At 39.5% G+C, this 17,361-nt stretch overlaps 1 protein-coding gene across 8 annotated transcripts in view; it reads right to left on the bottom strand.

Moving 5' to 3' along the window:
- Positions 1 to 17,361, bottom strand: part of NTRK2 (neurotrophic receptor tyrosine kinase 2) — a 447,441-nt gene that overhangs the window by 377,160 nt on the left and 52,920 nt on the right. For all 8 annotated transcript variants that reach the window (XM_049895347.1, XM_049895350.1, XM_049895351.1 and 5 more), the window contains 3 exons: positions 10,959 to 11,095; positions 10,309 to 10,441; positions 7,312 to 7,617 (listed from right to left, as the gene is read on the bottom strand). In XM_049895347.1, the coding sequence (XP_049751304.1) occupies positions 7,312 to 7,617; positions 10,309 to 10,441; positions 10,959 to 11,095 (576 nt within the window). The remainder of the gene's footprint in view (positions 1 to 7,311; positions 7,618 to 10,308; positions 10,442 to 10,958; positions 11,096 to 17,361) is intronic.

Raw genomic sequence — 17,361 nt, 5'->3', positions numbered from 1 at the left:
GAGGTGACTGAAATCACCATTGTGTGGGTCAAGCACACTTTAGTCTTTTGCAGCAGATCTGTCCAACACAATACCTGGTTTGATTTCTTGATTGCTGCTTCCATGGGCGTTGGTTGTGGATCCAAGGAAAATAAAATCCTTGACAAATTCAGTACTTTCTCCATTTATCATGATGTTGCTTATTAGTCCAGTTGTGAGGATTTTTGTTTTCTTTATTTTGAGGTGTAATCCATACTGAAAGCTGCAGTCTTTGATCTTCATCAGTAAGTGCTTTAAGTCCTCTTGGCTTTCAGCAAGCAAGGTTCTGTCATCATCCGCATATCGCAAGTTGTTAATGAGTCTTCCTGATGCCATGTTTTCTTTCATATAGTCCAGCTTCTCGGATTACGTGCTCAGCATAGAGTTTGATTAACTAGGATAAGAGAATACAACCCTGATGCACACCTTTCCTGATTTTAAACCATGCAGCATCCCCTTGTTCTGTTCAAATGATTGTCTCTTGGTTTGTGTACAAGTTGCATGAGCACAATGAAGTTTCCTGGAATTCCCATCCTTCACAATATTATCCTTAATTTGTTATGATCTGCACAGTCGAATGCCTATCCACAGTCAATAATACACAGGTAAACATCCTTCTGGTATTCCCTGCTTCCAGCCAAGATCCATCTGACATCTGCAATGATATCTCTTGTTCTCTGTCCTCTTTTGAATCCAGCTTGAATTTCTGGCAGCTCCTGTCAATTTACAACTGCAAACACCTTGAGATTATCTTCAGCAGAGTTATAATTGATATTAATGATATTGTTTGATAATTTCTGTATTCTGTTGGATCACCTTCCTTTGAAATGGGTCCAGATACAGATCTCTTTCAGTTGGCTGGTCAGCTAGCTGTCTTCCAAATTTATTGGCATAGATGAGTGAGTGTTTCCAATGTTGCATCCATTTGTTGAAATGTCTCACTTGGTATTCCGTCAATTCCTGAAGCCTTGTTTTTCCCCAAAGTCTTTAGTGCAACTTGGACTTCTTCTTTCAATACCATCAGTTCTTGATCATAAGCTATCTCCTGAAATGGTTGAACATCAACCAATTCTTTTTGATACAGTGGCTCCATGACGCCCATTTTCTTTTGATGCTTCCTGCGACATTCAATATTTTCCCGATAGAATCCCTCAAAATTGCAACTCGGGGCTTGAATTTTTTCTTCAGTTCTTTCAGCTTGAGAAATGTCGAGCATGTTCTTCCCTTTTGGTTTTCTAACTCTAGGTCCTTGCGCGTTTCATTATAGTACTTTTCTTTGTCTTCTTGAGCTCTCCTTTGAAATCTTCGTTTTGGTTCTTTTACTTCATCATTTTCTTCTGTTAGCTTTAGCTACTCTACATTCAAAAGTAAGTTTCAGAGTCTCTTCTGACATCAGTTTTGGTCTTTTCTTTTTTTTCCTGTCTTTTTAATGATCTTTTGCTTTCTTCTCATATGATGTTCTTAATGTCATCTCATAACTTGTCTAGTCTTTGATCATTAGTATTCAGTGCATCAAATCTATTCTTGAGATGTTCTCTACCTTCAGGTGGGATATACTAAAGGTTGCATTTAGCTCTCTTGGACTTGTAATTTTCTTCAGCTTCAACATGAACTTGCATACAAGCAATTGATAGTCTGTACCACAGTTGGCCCCTAGCCTTGTTCTGACTGATGATGTTGAGCTTCTCCATGGTCTCTTTCCACAGATTTGATTCCTGTGTATTCCATCTGGTGAGGTCCACTGTATAGTTGCCATTTACGTTGTTGGAAAAAAGTATTGCCAATGAAGAAGTCATTGGTCTTGCAAAATTCTTATGGGATCTTCTGCTTCATTTCTATCACCAAGGCTATATTTTCCAACTACTGATCCTTCTTTGTTTCCAACTTTTGCATTTCAATCAGTAATTATCACTGCATCTTGATTGCATGTTTGATCAATTTCAAACTTCAGACATTGGTAAAAATCTTCAATTTCTTATCTTTGGCATTAGTGGTTGATGTGTAAATTTGAATTACACTCGTATTAACTGGTCTTCCTTGTAGGCATATGGATATTATCCTATTACTGACAGCTCTGTACTTTAGGATAGATTTTGAAATCTTCATTTTAACAATGAATGTGACATTGCTTCTCTTCAATTTGCCATTCCCAGCATGGTAAGCTACATGATTGTCTGATTCAAAATGGCCAATATCAGTCCATTTCAGCTCACCAGTGCCTAGGATATCTACAAGTATTCCATTTCATTTTTGACAACTTCCAATTTTCCTAGATTCACACTTTGTACATTCCATCTTCCAATTATTAATGGATGTTCGCAGCTGTTCCTTCTCATTTTGAATCATGCCACATCAGCTGATGAAGGTCCCGAAAGCTTTACTCCATCCATGTCGTTAAGGTCAACTCCACTTTGAGGAGGCAGCTCTTCCCTAGTTGTATTTTGGGTGCCTTTCAACCTGAGGGGCTCATCTTTTGGCACTATATCAGACAACGTTCTGCTACTATTCATAAGGTTTACACTGACCAATTTTTTCAGAAGTAGACTGCCAAGTCATTCTTCCTAATTTGTCTTAGTCTGGAAAATCCATGCAAAGCTGTCCACCATGGGTAACCCTGCTTGTATTTGAAGTACTGGAGGCATAACTTCCAGCATCACAGCAACACACAAGCCACCACAGTACAACACACTGACAGAGGAGTGGTGGAATAATTCCCAAGTTGATTCTAACGTTCAACAAAGGCCAGGAAGCTACTGTGCTAGGAGTCTGGCAAGATTGCCCTTACTGAGTACATTTTCAAAAGACAATGGAAAACAAAACCGAAACAAAATTACAGTTTGTCACAAGTTGTGCTCTTCAGTTCTCTAGATTTTAATCTGAACCGGAAAGTTGCATTTTGTGCTTTCAACATAACCCAAAGCTAGCCAGAGCTGAGTTTGGTTCTAAACACGGGATCTGAAATGATCAACCTGGTGTTTGAAGTGTGGAAAAGAATTTTCTCCCATTCTCAGCACTAACCACGTGCCCAGTGATTCACAGATGGGGAAAAAGCATGGGCTTAATATCTGGGGTCCTTCTCACATCTACCAGAACCAGAAAACCAAACCAGATGCTGTCGAGTCATCTCCAACTCATGGCAAACCCATATGAACAGAACTGTGCTCCATGGGATTTTCAATGGCTAATTTTTCAGAAGTAGATTGCCAGGCCTTTCTTCCAAGACACCTCTGGGTGGGCTCAAACTTCCAACCTTTATGTTAGCAGCAAAGCATGTTAACTTAGGGACCCCGCTGATATCTAATTGATCGTTCCTGTCCTTTCACATCAGCACTCTTGCTGGGTCTGTTTGCACAGTTATCCCATTGCTGTTGAGTTGATTTCAACTCGTAGTGACCTTATAGGACAGAGTAGTGCTGACCCAATGCTGTAAATCTTTATAGAAGCTGATTGCCACATGTTTCTCCCATAGAGCAGCTGGTAGGTTTGAACTGCCAACCTTTCAGTTAGCACCTGAGCACTTAACCACTGCACCACGGGTTCCTTACATAATCATAGAACTCTTAAAAAGCATTACATGGGTATCTCGGTTTGTCAGGCTGTCCTGTTAGTGGTCCTGCCTCTGGACATCCGCACACCCTGTGAATAGTACCCTCTTGGTCTGAGCGGATACTGGCTAGAGGTCTACTTGCCCCATTTCCTCAGAGTGGAAGGCAGAGTGTCTGTCCCCAAGTCCAGTGTTTCCACACCACACTCTACTAAAGCCAACTGGCACAGTAATTGTGTTCAATCAGTCTGTCTCTTCATGGTCACCATTTTCTGTGTTAGGGACTTTTTTCTTTGTTTGTTTTTTGTTTTCATTTCTTTCAAAACTCTTCTTTCTCTGGCTCCAGGCGTGAGTTCCTCAGCAATGTGGTCATCCCATGAAAACCTCCATTCCAAGCTGAATGAGGATCTCACACTCTCAGAGACAACAGATCTGACGTTTTCATTCCTCTGGCTAGCCCTTGTACAGCCTAGAAACTCACAGCATAAAAAAACAGGATCGCATCGAAGCAACGGAACATAGAAAGAACAGCCAAACCTTCACAGCATAAAAAGATTTGTCGGAGCTGAACTTCTCCATCAGTGACTATATGATGACAGCAAAAATATTGAAAAGAATATGAAGCCAAACTTGACCTATTGTTCTTAACTTGGAATGTACCTTTAAAACAGCAGTGAAATGGTTTTTTTGTTTGTTTGTTTTAAAGTGGAGTAAGAAGGAGTCCCTGGATAGTACAGACGTTAATAACGTGCTTGGCTGCCACCCGAAAGGCTGGAGGTTCCACCCAGAAGCACCACAGAAGAAAGACCTGGCAATCTACTTCCAAAAAATCAGGCACTGAAAACCATATAGAGCACAGTTCTACTCTGACACACAGGGGATCACCATGAGTTGGGATCGACTCAATAACAACTAGTTTGCTTTCATTTTTTAAGAGGGAAAGAAAGCAATCCTAAGAAAAGTCATTATCTGCTTGCTATGGCTACAAATCTCATACATACCCAGAAAGATTCTAGCAAGACAAGCCAAGTGAGTCAATCTCTAATTGGCCACACTAGTTTATGGCCTACTAGGGCCATTTATAACCACTATCACCCTGGATCAAGTCTCTTTCATTTTTACCTTCATTTAGCTCTCCTTCATAACTGGTCCTTGAGTAAATACTTAAAAAAAAAAAAAAATTCAGTCTTTCCTAAAAGCAGATATTTTATATTGAAGACCTAACAACAACAACAAAAAAAGACCAAGTAAAAACAAATGACTGGTCGAACAAGAAGAAAGCAGAGAATATCTTTATAAAATTTAGCTTAATTTTTAATTTTGAGAGGGTAAATAACTCATTATTTATTTTAAAGGGAATATCGGAGAGACTCCCAGTTCTTTTTTATGTCAGAAAACTATTTCTTCCCATTGTGAGGTAAATTAAAATTCACAGAAATGATCAATACAAATGAGGCCCCACGGGTTAGGGAAGTTCAGCTCTACCAAATATTGGCACCACAGAGAAATGTTCAAAAGAAAGCTACAACAGAATTTTATTCTAAAATAGAAGCTACTGGTTCTCTGCTGACAGTCCGGTGCATATATCAAAGGACCCAGGCTGTTTCTGATGGCTTTTACACTCCAGACCTTTGCTCTGAATCCAGTTTCACTCCCAACAGTTTCAAAGGCCATTGTTGGCGAAATTCATATAAAGCCTGGAGTTTAGGTAATTGTAATGTAGCAATGTCAGGTTCATAGTTTTGAGAAATGTATCAAGGTCATGTAAGATGCTAACAATGGGGAAAACTGAGTGAGGGGCATGTGGGAAATCTCATCATATTTTTGCAACTTTGCAATAAGTCTAAAATTATTCCTACTTCTGCCAATTTGTCGTGGTGGCCTGTGTGTTGCTATGATGCTGGAAGCTGGTGTTTCCAGACTGAGACAAAGAAGACAGGCTTGGTGATCTACTTCCAAAAATTAGCCAATGAAAATCTTATGGCTCACAACTGAACATTGTCCAATATAGTGTGGAAAGATGAGTCCTCTAGGTTGGAAGGCACTATACAGCGACAACAATGGACTCAAACATACCAGTGATCATGAGGATGGTGCAGAACCAGGCAACGTTCAGTTTTGTTATACATAAAGGTCTCCATGACATTATGACATAATCGTATGCACCCTTAAGATCTTATGTCAACTAATAACAAAATTATCCCAAAATAGTCTATTTAAAAACAGAAGGCAGTTGTCCCAAACCCAGAGTCCCCCGGATTTAACTATAAAGCTGTTATCCCCCAAACACACAGGAAGAAACACAGTATTCTAGAAATTACTACAGCAAATGTAGCCATGCAGCTAAACTCTCAATTAAGAGGAAGATTTAATGGGAAAGACAGCAACTACCAGGGGTGTCTGGGTAATGCACCCAAACATAGCTTACTTTATGTGCTCCTGAATGGCTGTTTCTAAATCAAATTACATAATTTAAATCACACTTTGAACACGCTAAGGAAGCTTGTGCTTTTAAAAAGCTGTTTAATAAATACCAGGGTAATAGAAGAATTATTTATGTAATGAGAATTACTGCATTCTCATTTACCTGTTTGACGAAGTGGCTTTGCAGGTATTATATTTGTCCATAGTGTTGCCCTGGGTATAAACTGCCCAGACAGCTGCTGCCTCATGGGCCACTGCGTTTCTATTTTGCCTTCCCTCTGCCAAGCAAACCTTGTGTGACTTTGACTAACGCAGAGCTATTATGCTGAGGATTTCCATTCATGTACAGGTCCCAACAGCCAAACACAAGCCTCGGCCTCCACTATGGCAGCAAGTGTCATGGCAACATGATTGAGCGGGTAAGAATGCTCCACTGCACAGCAGTGTCTCAAGCAGTTGAAGGCAAGAGAGTTGTTCCTGCTATTCCTGGGACTCAAGTTGAAATTCCCCTGTTCCCCACAGAGTGGACCCTTGAAACGAGCCATCCTCTTCCCAATCCAAACCATTGGTCAGGTGGGAACTACTACTACTCCTGAAAAATCAGTTAAGGATCTAATAAAAGGACAATTCAACTCAGTCAACCCAAGTAAGCAAAACATTCCAGGATACTGACTTCTTATTCAGGGATGAGAAAGCAGGAGTCTGCATTCCAGATGGATAAGGGACTAGAAAATAAAACGTAGTGTTTCATGGACCAACCAAACACCATTCATCTGCTCATGGTTTTGCATGGATTTTGCCCTTGCAGGTACAAAATATCATTAAACACTTGAGATGCCATCATCATCTTCATTTTTCTCTCATAAACTACCCAAATGCATTAATACTCTAATAATCTGAGTGAGATTATTGATCAAAAAATATTCACTCCTCCATCACCTACTTGGGAACAGTAGAAGCCACTCTCCCTGGACTTGGCTTTGGCCGTATGACTTGCTTTGGCCAATGGAATATCGACAAAAGAAACAGTTTGCCAGTCCTGAGCCTAAGCCCTCTAGAGTCTGTGTGTTTCCACTTGCTCTCTTTCACTCTGCATTCTCCAGAAGAAGCAGATCTCCTGTCTAGCTATTCTTCTTCAGCCTGCACCCCAGAATAAACGCATGTGGAACAAAACCACCCCTCCTGACCTGCAGACCCCTGAACAAGAATAAATCAGGTGTTTTAAGCCCCTGGGTTTGGGGATGGTTTATTACGCACATTACTTTGTCAACAGTCAACTGATACACCCTATATTCTCTCTAGATGCAAGAGCATCAAGTACTCACCATCATCGATGCCAGGCCAGCCCATGAAGTGAGCAGAAATCTGTTTTTCATCCTTCCCATACTCATTCTTGGCAATTAGAGTGTAGTCCCCATTGTTCATGTGGGTAGGATTATCCAGCTGGAGGCAGCCGTGGTATTCCGTGTGATTGGTAACATGTATTTTAGTACAGATGTATTTGGACTCATTCAATATTGCCCCATTATAGAACCACTGAAGCGTTGGTTTGGGGTTGCCTTTCACAGTGAATGGAATGCACCAGTGGTGGTCTGAGGTTGGAGATTCGAGAAATGTGATAGTTGGTGCAACTAAATTGAAAAAGAGAGAGTTAATAGCATCAGAAAGCTCAGAATTCTCCCCATCTCCAGAGTTCTGTGTCATCGATAGGGGATTTTACTCAACCAGTGATTGGTTTAAGAAAGCACATGGCCAGCAACTCTGGAGTCCAGCAATATTTTGCATCATCATCTAGGTTGATCTAACTCCCTAAAGAGAATTTCAGGGTGACTCTTTCCCTGCTCAACTTCAGACCCACGTGTCACAGTCATTTTTCAAATCTATTCAGTATAAGTGAGAACCAACTTCACGAAGATCCAAGAGATTTCTGACAGTGAGAAGGGTCTGTTGAAGTTGACTTTGGTTGCTGATGTATACACCTTGATATTATGTGGACTCATCACCAAAACAATTAGGGACACTATTTTGTAGTAAAAAAAAAAAAAAAAAAAAAATGCTACTAATAACAGCAAAAACGACTTTGAAAACCTTGCCTAAACCCCCGATATAACCTTTCTAGAACCGGTCAATGCAAGACATGTTGCTACTGATGCTGATTGTGATAAGGCATGATAATTTGTTATTTTTCAATGATTGTCAATAGTAAATGCTCTTTAAAAGCATGACATTTCATTCTAGTAAGGTCCATTTGTGCTAGGATTCTAGACGCAAAAGGTCAATGTTTTGATCCTTTAAGTGTCTGGGGTCCTATCAAAACCTGGACAAACTAGAGATTATTTCAACTTTAAGCATAAAATATTTTATGCTTTGGGGAAACCAACATTATCAAGTTGCATATTTAAACAGAGTACTTAACCTGAGTGAAGGTATTTAAAATCCCTAATGGTTGTTCATTTTAATGTAGTCTTACTTGGATAATTATAGAACCAAGAACTGGAAAAGACCTTCAAGGTCTGATAGCATCGATTTGTCAGATGAAGAAATCAAAGCACAGTGAAGTTGAGTGACTTGGTCAGGGTTACTGAGTGGGCAGACCTGGTACTAAGAACCCAGGTCTCCTGATGCCTCTCACTCACTGCCTCACTGGACTTCGGTTTCTTTATCTGATATATTCATCACACAAGGGGGAAAACATTTAAGCCATGGTAGCCTAGTAACATGCACACACTTCTGAGTGGGGTCCCTGCAGTGGTTATCTCAGTTGTTAATATTCCTTATCATGTATTCCCTCTACTCTTTATCTAAACCTTGATAGATAAAGGTCCATGCCTGAGACTATTGCAACCACATAGATATTAACCTAAACTGAGAATAAACTCAAGTTTGAATGTCCTTATTAGAAAGTGGGTAATCTGACAGTGCTCGGGTAAATCCTCCCAGAATATTACCAAAGAAGAGGCAAAGCTGATAAAAGAGCCTAATTCACTTTCATCAGCTACAGAAAGATTTCCAGTAATCAGTAAAGCACAATTGCGGGGGCTCTATACCCATGACACAAAATAAAATCCATGTGTAGATACACATACTTGTAGGTCTGGGTACAAACCAGCCATGACAAAGATCACGGTAGGATAAAGACCACACTTACCTTCCTCCCACCAGCCCAGCCAGACCCCTGCACCCAGAGCCCACTTGTTCCTACCACCATGCTGAAAAGGTCCCAAGCTTTTGGTGAGGTAGGGCTCTAAGGACATAAAGTTGGAAGTTGGTTGTGTATGTTTGGGGATAGCATTGACTTCAGGCTTCTGGGTATGTCAGTATGATCAGAATTGAAGAGTTCAATACTCACTGGGCAAAGTGGTGATGTAGAGAGCAACAAAGGATTGTGGTTGGTGATTTTAGTCGTTCACTTCAACAATCACACAGTGAGTATCTGCTATGAGTTATGCTAGCCAGTACCTTGACACCGGCTATGATCATATGTCTACACATGTATAATTTATAGACACACTTGTACACATACACACTCACATTTTTCTCATCCAACTCCTAATCCGAACAGAGAAAAACCTCATTAATTTATACCACGCCAGTTCAGAATTCGCAATGGCGTGAAGAGCATATGTGATTTTTACTGAGCACGAGTTCACACAAAATGCAACAATCTGGGATTTTAATACATAGGATGCATTATTTATAGGACTGGAGAGCAATGCACATATGCTTAATTCCAAAGCATTCATATTTTATACCTTTGCTTCAATGTACAGAGAGATTAAAAATAATAATAGTAATAAAATTTTCTGCAGGTGATCCAAAATAATTTGCGTTCACTTAAGTGGAACTTCTACCTACCCATAGAAGCTTGATGCTAAACTAATGAGGTTTTATCACTTCAATAGTGTAATCAGGTGTTTGTGAACAGCCAAGAAAGTCTTCAGGTTTCACAACATTCAAGCTTCACATGGCTTATATAGAGCAAAAACTTTTTAGAAATGGGTTGAATCGGGATTTAAATGAAAATGTATTAACAAAATGAGAACAGTCAGTTCAAAATGTGTTCTATCAGAAAAAGACAGAGGACAAGCTTAAGGTGGAAAAAGAAGCTTCAAAGAAAAAGGCAATATGTGAGCAAGAGAGGTTAAGTGGAAATAGACCGAGTGAAAGAAGCTGATAAATATTTCTTAGTTAAGTGTGCAACGAAACACTGCAGATACTTTTTTTTTTAAACAAAGGTAAGCAGCACCCAGCGTGCCCAACGCCAGATGGGGGTTTGTCTGCGATCATTTGCTATTAAAAACACATGCCAGTCGATTACGTACAATGCACAGTGAGGTTGACAGAATCTTGATCTTCTCCTACAATATTTTCTGCCACACAAGAGATCTGCTTTCCACTGTCATCGGATGAAATGTTAGTTATCCTTAAGGAGCCCTGTGTGTGGCTTGTTTCATTCTACAAATGAATTAACAGACAAAAATAAGCTATTAGGATTGATCCCAAAGTGACAAGATCAGGGGCTTCTTCTAACTAGAGAAAAAAAGATCTATGTATACATAAAATCAGAAAAGCGTCCCTGCCTGAACTGGGCTCAGAATCAGAAGTTACTCTATTTCTTTGGGTTTCACCTCCTTAATGGCTAAGGTCGATTGAATCTTTGAATTCCTATGCACCTTCTTCCAAGGGAAAAGACCCCAGCTACAGTCACTCACCTGGCTCATGACATCACAAAGAAATCCCTAAGGATACAGAGACTCTCCAATCTCTGGGCGGCACATACTAAGACGCAAACTTGCATCCGTCTTTGTTTATAAGAATACACAGAGAATAAACGCAAATCAAAAACTCATCTTCAATTTCTATATGTGCCCTGATAAATACCAAATGATCGTCAACTAGGTTCAATACAATCTCCAGTTCTGGTACACCCTTATTGTCTCTCTTTTAACACGGAGCCAAACCCAAGCCTTACCAGATGTTTGGAAACCAGATTACCGACATCCCAATACATATTAGGAACTGGATCACCTGCCACGCTGCAAGATAGCGTGATAGACTTTCCCTCCTCCACAGTAAGGTTAGGTGCAGCCAAATTTGCCGACGGCAAACCTGTGGATCAAGAAACATAAATGGAGACGTGCAAATAGTTAAACGCAGCATCAAAATAACAGCAGTAAATTGAAAACTTAATGGTGTCAGGTTTTAAAATCAATCATTATTTCCTTTCTAAGGATGATTTATGTTGAAATGAAAAAGCTCCAGGTTGACAAGTTTTACAGAGTTAATGTGAGCCAAAAATCTTTGGTAATAAGATGTAAAAACAAATTTCACACATTTCTTGAAATCATTATTGCAGAATAACCCTTTCATGGAAAAAAAAAAAAACACTATTTTACAGAATTCTGTCTTCTACCTTGTTTTCTGTTCTACAACTTCTATTCCAGTTTTGGGCACACAAATAGGCACTATCTCTGTGGGTTGACTTCTTACCTTATTTATTTCCTCCTCCCTCCCCACTCCACTTTTTTATAATCAAGAACATATCATCGTGTTTGGTGAAGCAGAGGGCTAACAAGGGTGAGGGAGACCCTCAGTGAGGTGGATTGGCACATTAGCCTCAATGATGGACTCAAACATGCCAGTTATCATGACGATGGTGCAGGATGAGAAAACATTTCGTTCTATTGTATACAAGGTCTACCACCAGAGTTGATTCGGCAGTAGCTAACAACAACAATATGACCATTTACTGGGAATTGACAAGACCAGATAGGCTTGCCTAGTGCTTTAAGTTATTATTTTATTTAATCCATACAACCAATCTTAAATCTAAGTATTTTGTTCTCATTTAATTAAAGAAGAATATGAGTTTTGGAGAAGTCCAATACATCTTCTTAAGTTGCCTCCATATATATAGACCTGGGATTTGAACCCAAAGCTTAGGGTCTTCACCACTACACTATTGTACCTCCTCAGGTTGTACATATCTATTTTAGCACAGCCCATAAACACCATGGCATACCCATGATCTAGGAACTGGTCCATTTAAAAAATAATTACGTGTCTATTTATGAGAGAAGAATGAGTCGCCTTTATTTATAGTGAAATTGTATCACCCTGTCATAGCAATTTCCAAAGGAATCTTTGTAAAATTGGCCAAGTCTAGATCCTTTAAATGTAAAGTCTTCCACAAATGAGTAAGCATCTGACTCACATTAATTCTACAGCATTAATATGCTAGCCAAAGATTCAATAATGGAAAAAACAATCTGTACTTGAAATATCACTTGAGGTTTAATTAGCACAATAAAAATGAATTGGGAAGCATGAATAGCCAAGGCAGGATAAACCATTTGCCAGGCACTACTTCCTGGCTTAATAAGATTTCAAATCAGAGAAAATGCCCCAGTGATACTTCTGAGAGATTCTAGCACTGCCGTAACAGGTTCCTACTCTAAGCACCGTAGCTGTCTTCCTTTGCACTCTGGGAAACCACACTGGAGGTAAGAGATGATCAACTTCCCAGACAGACGGACACCTCCTTGTCAGCATCTCTTGTCTTGGATTTGTTCAGGAAAGGCATATTATCTTGTAGGCCTCAGCAGAAAACTGCCAATCATCCAGTGAAAACACTGAAGTCTTCAGACCAGGGCTTCCCAAACGTACGTGTGAATCACCAGGAGACCTTGTTGATAAGAAGCCTTGGTGGCACAGTGGTTAAGCGTTCGGCTATTAACCAAGAGGTCGGCAGTTGGAATCCACCAGCCACTCCTTAGAAACCCTATAGGGCAGCTCTACTCTGTCCTACAGGGTCGCTATGAGTCGGAATCAACTCAACAGCAACAGGTTTGGGTTTTTTGGGGGGTGGGAGGGGCAGGGCCTGAGAGTCTGCATTTTTAACAACTCCCAAGAGGTGCTGACGCTGCTGTTCTACAGACCACACTTTCAGTCGCAGTGGTTTAGGGCACAGGTGTTGGGCAATTGCTCACTAAGCTCTTGTTTCTACAACTGTTATTCTTCAACTTGACAGGGGCATAAGCAGTTATCTAGTCCTAACTTTCCCCAAACTGTGTTCTGTGGAGCTCTAATTCCTTGAAATGTTAGGGACAAAAAAAAAAAAAAAAAAAGATCCAAGATAAAAAAAATCTATAATAAATGCTGTAACTCTTGGGCATTCACAATTCGCGTTGCCATGTTAAAAGCTCTGAGAAGTCCTGAAGTAAAGAACGCATTTAACCACCACTGAGCTGACATTTCCCAAGATTACTTAAGCACAGGACCATTTCTTTGAGTTCTCATGTCTTGTTACCACTTTGTTATTTTCATTTAATTTGCCAAAATATAAGATATACACATATTTTAGTTCAGATATAAAATATATTTAAAGCTAAATATTCATAGTGATGATAGTAGCAACACTGATAGCTACTATTGATTGAGTACTTAATATGTGTTAACCCCATCTTAAATCATTCCCATATATTATCTTCTTAGTCAGCCTAACAATCCTAGGAAGTAGGTGTCATTAGTATTCTAATTTCCAGATGAAGAAATTAAAGTTTATCAAGTATCACAACTAAACAGCTAGTAAGTGGGGGCTGCCCCTGACTCATATCTATCTGCCCATAGCCTTAACCAATACATTTATTGGTAATCTTTGTTGGAGGCCTCTGCCCCCATCCATTAGAGTACGCTCCTCAAGAACTGACCATGTAGACTGGCTCCTTTCCTCACTTTCTAAGTATTGGGAAAAAGTAACTGCTCATCATTTTGTACTATTAACTCAGCTTTGTGACACATTAGGTCGGTCATGTTTGGGTTTCATATTTGAATATTCATCAGTAAGTCTGAATTGTGTTCTTTTTTTATCTGGCTTCACTAATTTTGAGCCCTGTTCACTTCATCTTAAGCTCCCTGGGTGGTGTAATTTGGGCTCAACTACTAACATAAAGGTTGGCGGTTCAAACCCACCAAACGGCATAGTGGAAGAAAGGCCTGGTGATCTGCTTCCATGAAGGTTACAGCCAAGAAAACCCTATGGAGCAGTTCTACTCTATAGCACATGAGGTCACTGTAAGTCAGAATCAACTCGACAGAAATGGGTTTGGGTTTTGTTTGTTTGTTTGTTTGCTTGTTTGTTTTCACTTCATGTTGGGCCATCTTCCCCTGTGTACAAAATTGTTCCAGGAAATTATGACTTTGTCTGCTCTCTGTCTCCTCTCTTTCACTTCTATTTGTGCACGCATAAAGAGCTTAGAACAAACAAATACCTGACCTAGCCATTCATTCTCTTTCAACAGATCATTAAAAGTCCACAACCTTCCCCTCTACTCTTCTATCTTTTTGGCATATCCTCCCAAGTCTTTATCTCCTAAAGAGATATATCCCGCAACCAGGAATGAAGCCAGAAGGAGCCTGACCTATTTAGAAGTAGCTACTTTACACCTGGTTGCAAAAATGACAGAAAACTAGCAAAATAGCTTTCCAAGTTCAAATTGGAAATTGTGCTTCTAAGCTCATATAAACCATGTCATGCCAATGACAGCAGCCATGTAACTCCTAAACATAGAAATCTAAACAGCAGCTAGCAGATTAGAAAAAATGACTCCATGTGGCATTGCAAAAAGATAAAGAAAAGCAAAACTGTGTCTTGACTCATATTAGCAGATAAAACCTGATCTCTAATAAAATTAAAGAAAAGCAGTTATTAAAGCAGGCTTTGCATAACTTTTTCAGGAAAACTAAAATTGATACAGATAACAGACTAAGAAAATAATGCTTTATACCAATCTGACTTTCACAGAGAATTCATATGACATTTCCTTTTAATTTTCTGTGAATGCCAACAAAGTAGAATTGGTATCAGTCTGTTTCCCTGGTTTAAAATAAACAAGAGAAGAGGTATGTATGGATACGCTAAACAGACGTGTGTACTACAAACCATGGTTGAAACCAAAAGCAAATGGTAAAAACAAATCATTAAAATCAACTCAAGAAACTCAAGGTGCCCTCCTGTGCGCCTGATAACTGATACGCTACACTACAAGTTCAAAGGTTAGAAAAGCGGAAGATTGAAATTGTTGCTATAAATAATAAGGAAACCAAAGACAGGTCTGATTTCAGTCCATGGACCATTAAGGCTTTTATACAGTGATTACACGGTGCTTCAACCAAAACTAAATTACCACCTCGTATGCGCTGTGGGACTACCAGTCTGTGTGGTAACTAGCTACCAGTAAAATGCCGTGAGGGATGGTTTTGATGTGGCCCAGAGGAGTGCTGCCTTTCTTAAACATATCTGTCAGGTCTACTTAGAACAGGGCATTTTGTCCACTATTAATACTTCCTGAAGAAGCCCTCTTCCAGTTGAGATTTAAAGCATAATTCAGTATGAAAAAATTAAAATATAAAGTACATTGTTCTTTAATAATCCCATTCAGCCAAGAGAAATGACTGAAAGGCTTATACTGCAAGATGAACTGCTGAAGGTCTATCAAATGTATAGGATTTGAGTGCAAAATTTTTTAAACACTATGTGATAAACAATTTCATTAAAAAAACACTAAAAAAGTAGCAGGGACATTTTTACATGGAATGATAAATCAGCACAACCTGGCAAAGTAACCTTTCTTTATCTTCACGTGGGTGATTCTGTTCCAGTCTTCAGAACCAGTGTTCATAGCACCACATCAGTCCAATTAATGTGGAAATCTGCTATGAGTATGTTTTGTTACCTGGAAATTTAAATAAAGTTTTTCTAAGGTTGCAGGCCTGGTGGCGCAGTGGTTAAGAGCTCATTTGCTAACCGAGAGGTCAGCAGTTCGAATCCACCAGCCACTCCTTGGAAACCCTATGGAACTGTTCTATCCTGTCCTGTAGGGTCGCTATGAGTCAAAATCAACTCCATGGTAATGAGTTTGGTTTTTGTGGAAAAACAGACCACAACATGTTTCACGGCTTGAAAAAATTTATAGGAATTCACAGCAGGAGTGATTGTTAAAAAAATATTGTGAGGCATTCTGTCTGGAAATGGCACAGTTAAACTTCCCAGTCCCTTCTACCACACTTGCATGATCCCAGAAGGTAAAAGGAGAAACAAGACGCTCACAAAATGCAATGATGACAGAAATTGCAAAGGGAGTTGCAAAACGCTAGAACATGGAATGATTTGGTTAGACTAGTATAGATATTTAAGTCGTTTTTGCTTAATTGAAATACCTGCACCACTACATTTAAAACCTGGTTCAATTTGATCATTAATATAATTTGGTTGACGCATTCATTAATTGATCAATTCAGCAAACGTTCATCAACTGCTAATACAGTAGTTCGAGGGGTATATTAGGCACCAAGAGGATGCGTATTTGCATACGAAATGTAAAGAACTTATTCTTCGTATAATACCTGAATGAGGAAATACAGTTGATCCTCATTATTCATGGATTCCATATCTGTGAATTCACCTACTCACTAAAATTTATTTGTAACCCCCAAATCAACATTCATGTGCTTTTGCAGTCATTGATAGACATGTGCGGAGTGGCAAAAAATTTGAGTGGCCTGACATGCACCTTCCCGGCTGAAAATGAACAAGGCAATGCTCTGCTTTCTTGTTTCAGCTCTCATACTAAAACAAGTGTCCTTTTCACAGTATATTTAGTGCCACTTTTGTTCCATTTTTGTGCTTCTTTTGGTGATTTCACTGTTCAAAATGGCCCCCAAGCATAGCGCTGAAATGCTGTCCTAAGTACAAGAAGGCTACGACGTGCCTTACAGAGAAAACGTATGTGTTACCAAAACCCAAACCCAAACCAAACCCACTCGTGTTGAGTCAATTCTGACCGTGAGTTATACTGCTGCTGGCCATGAGTTCAATGTTATTGAACTGACCATATATACTAAATAAGGTGTCATTAGGCAGAAACACACATGAATAAAAGGTTATGTATTGATCGACTGACAAAAATGTTGTGACCAGAGGCTTACAAGAACCTAATCTGTATCTCCCCTAGTTGCTCAATATTCGCTAATTCAGTGTCTGAGGTGACTCTACGGAACATACCTACTGCAAATGAGAGTTTACTGCACTAAAAAGGAGCCCTGCTGGCACAATGATTAAGTGCTTGGCTGCTAACGGAAAGGTCAGCAGTTCTAACTCACCAGAAGCTCCACAGAAGAAGAGACCTAACAATCTGCTTCCTAGGAAACTCTACGGGGCAATTCTACGCTGTCATATAGGGTTGATACAAGTTGGAATCAACTCCAAGGCACACAACAACAACAACAACTGCACAAAAGGCAAAGCTTTTAAAGAAAACCCACCTTAAAAAGGAATAAAAATTCACTAGCTCTTTTTTTACTGGAATGAAAATATA

Source organism: Elephas maximus, chromosome 9 (assembly GCF_024166365.1).
Source record: "Elephas maximus indicus isolate mEleMax1 chromosome 9, mEleMax1 primary haplotype, whole genome shotgun sequence".
In the NCBI taxonomy this organism is placed as follows: domain Eukaryota; kingdom Metazoa; phylum Chordata; class Mammalia; order Proboscidea; family Elephantidae; genus Elephas; species Elephas maximus.
Note: the sequence above shows the minus strand (reverse complement) of the source record. Positions and strands in the feature narration are given on the sequence as shown.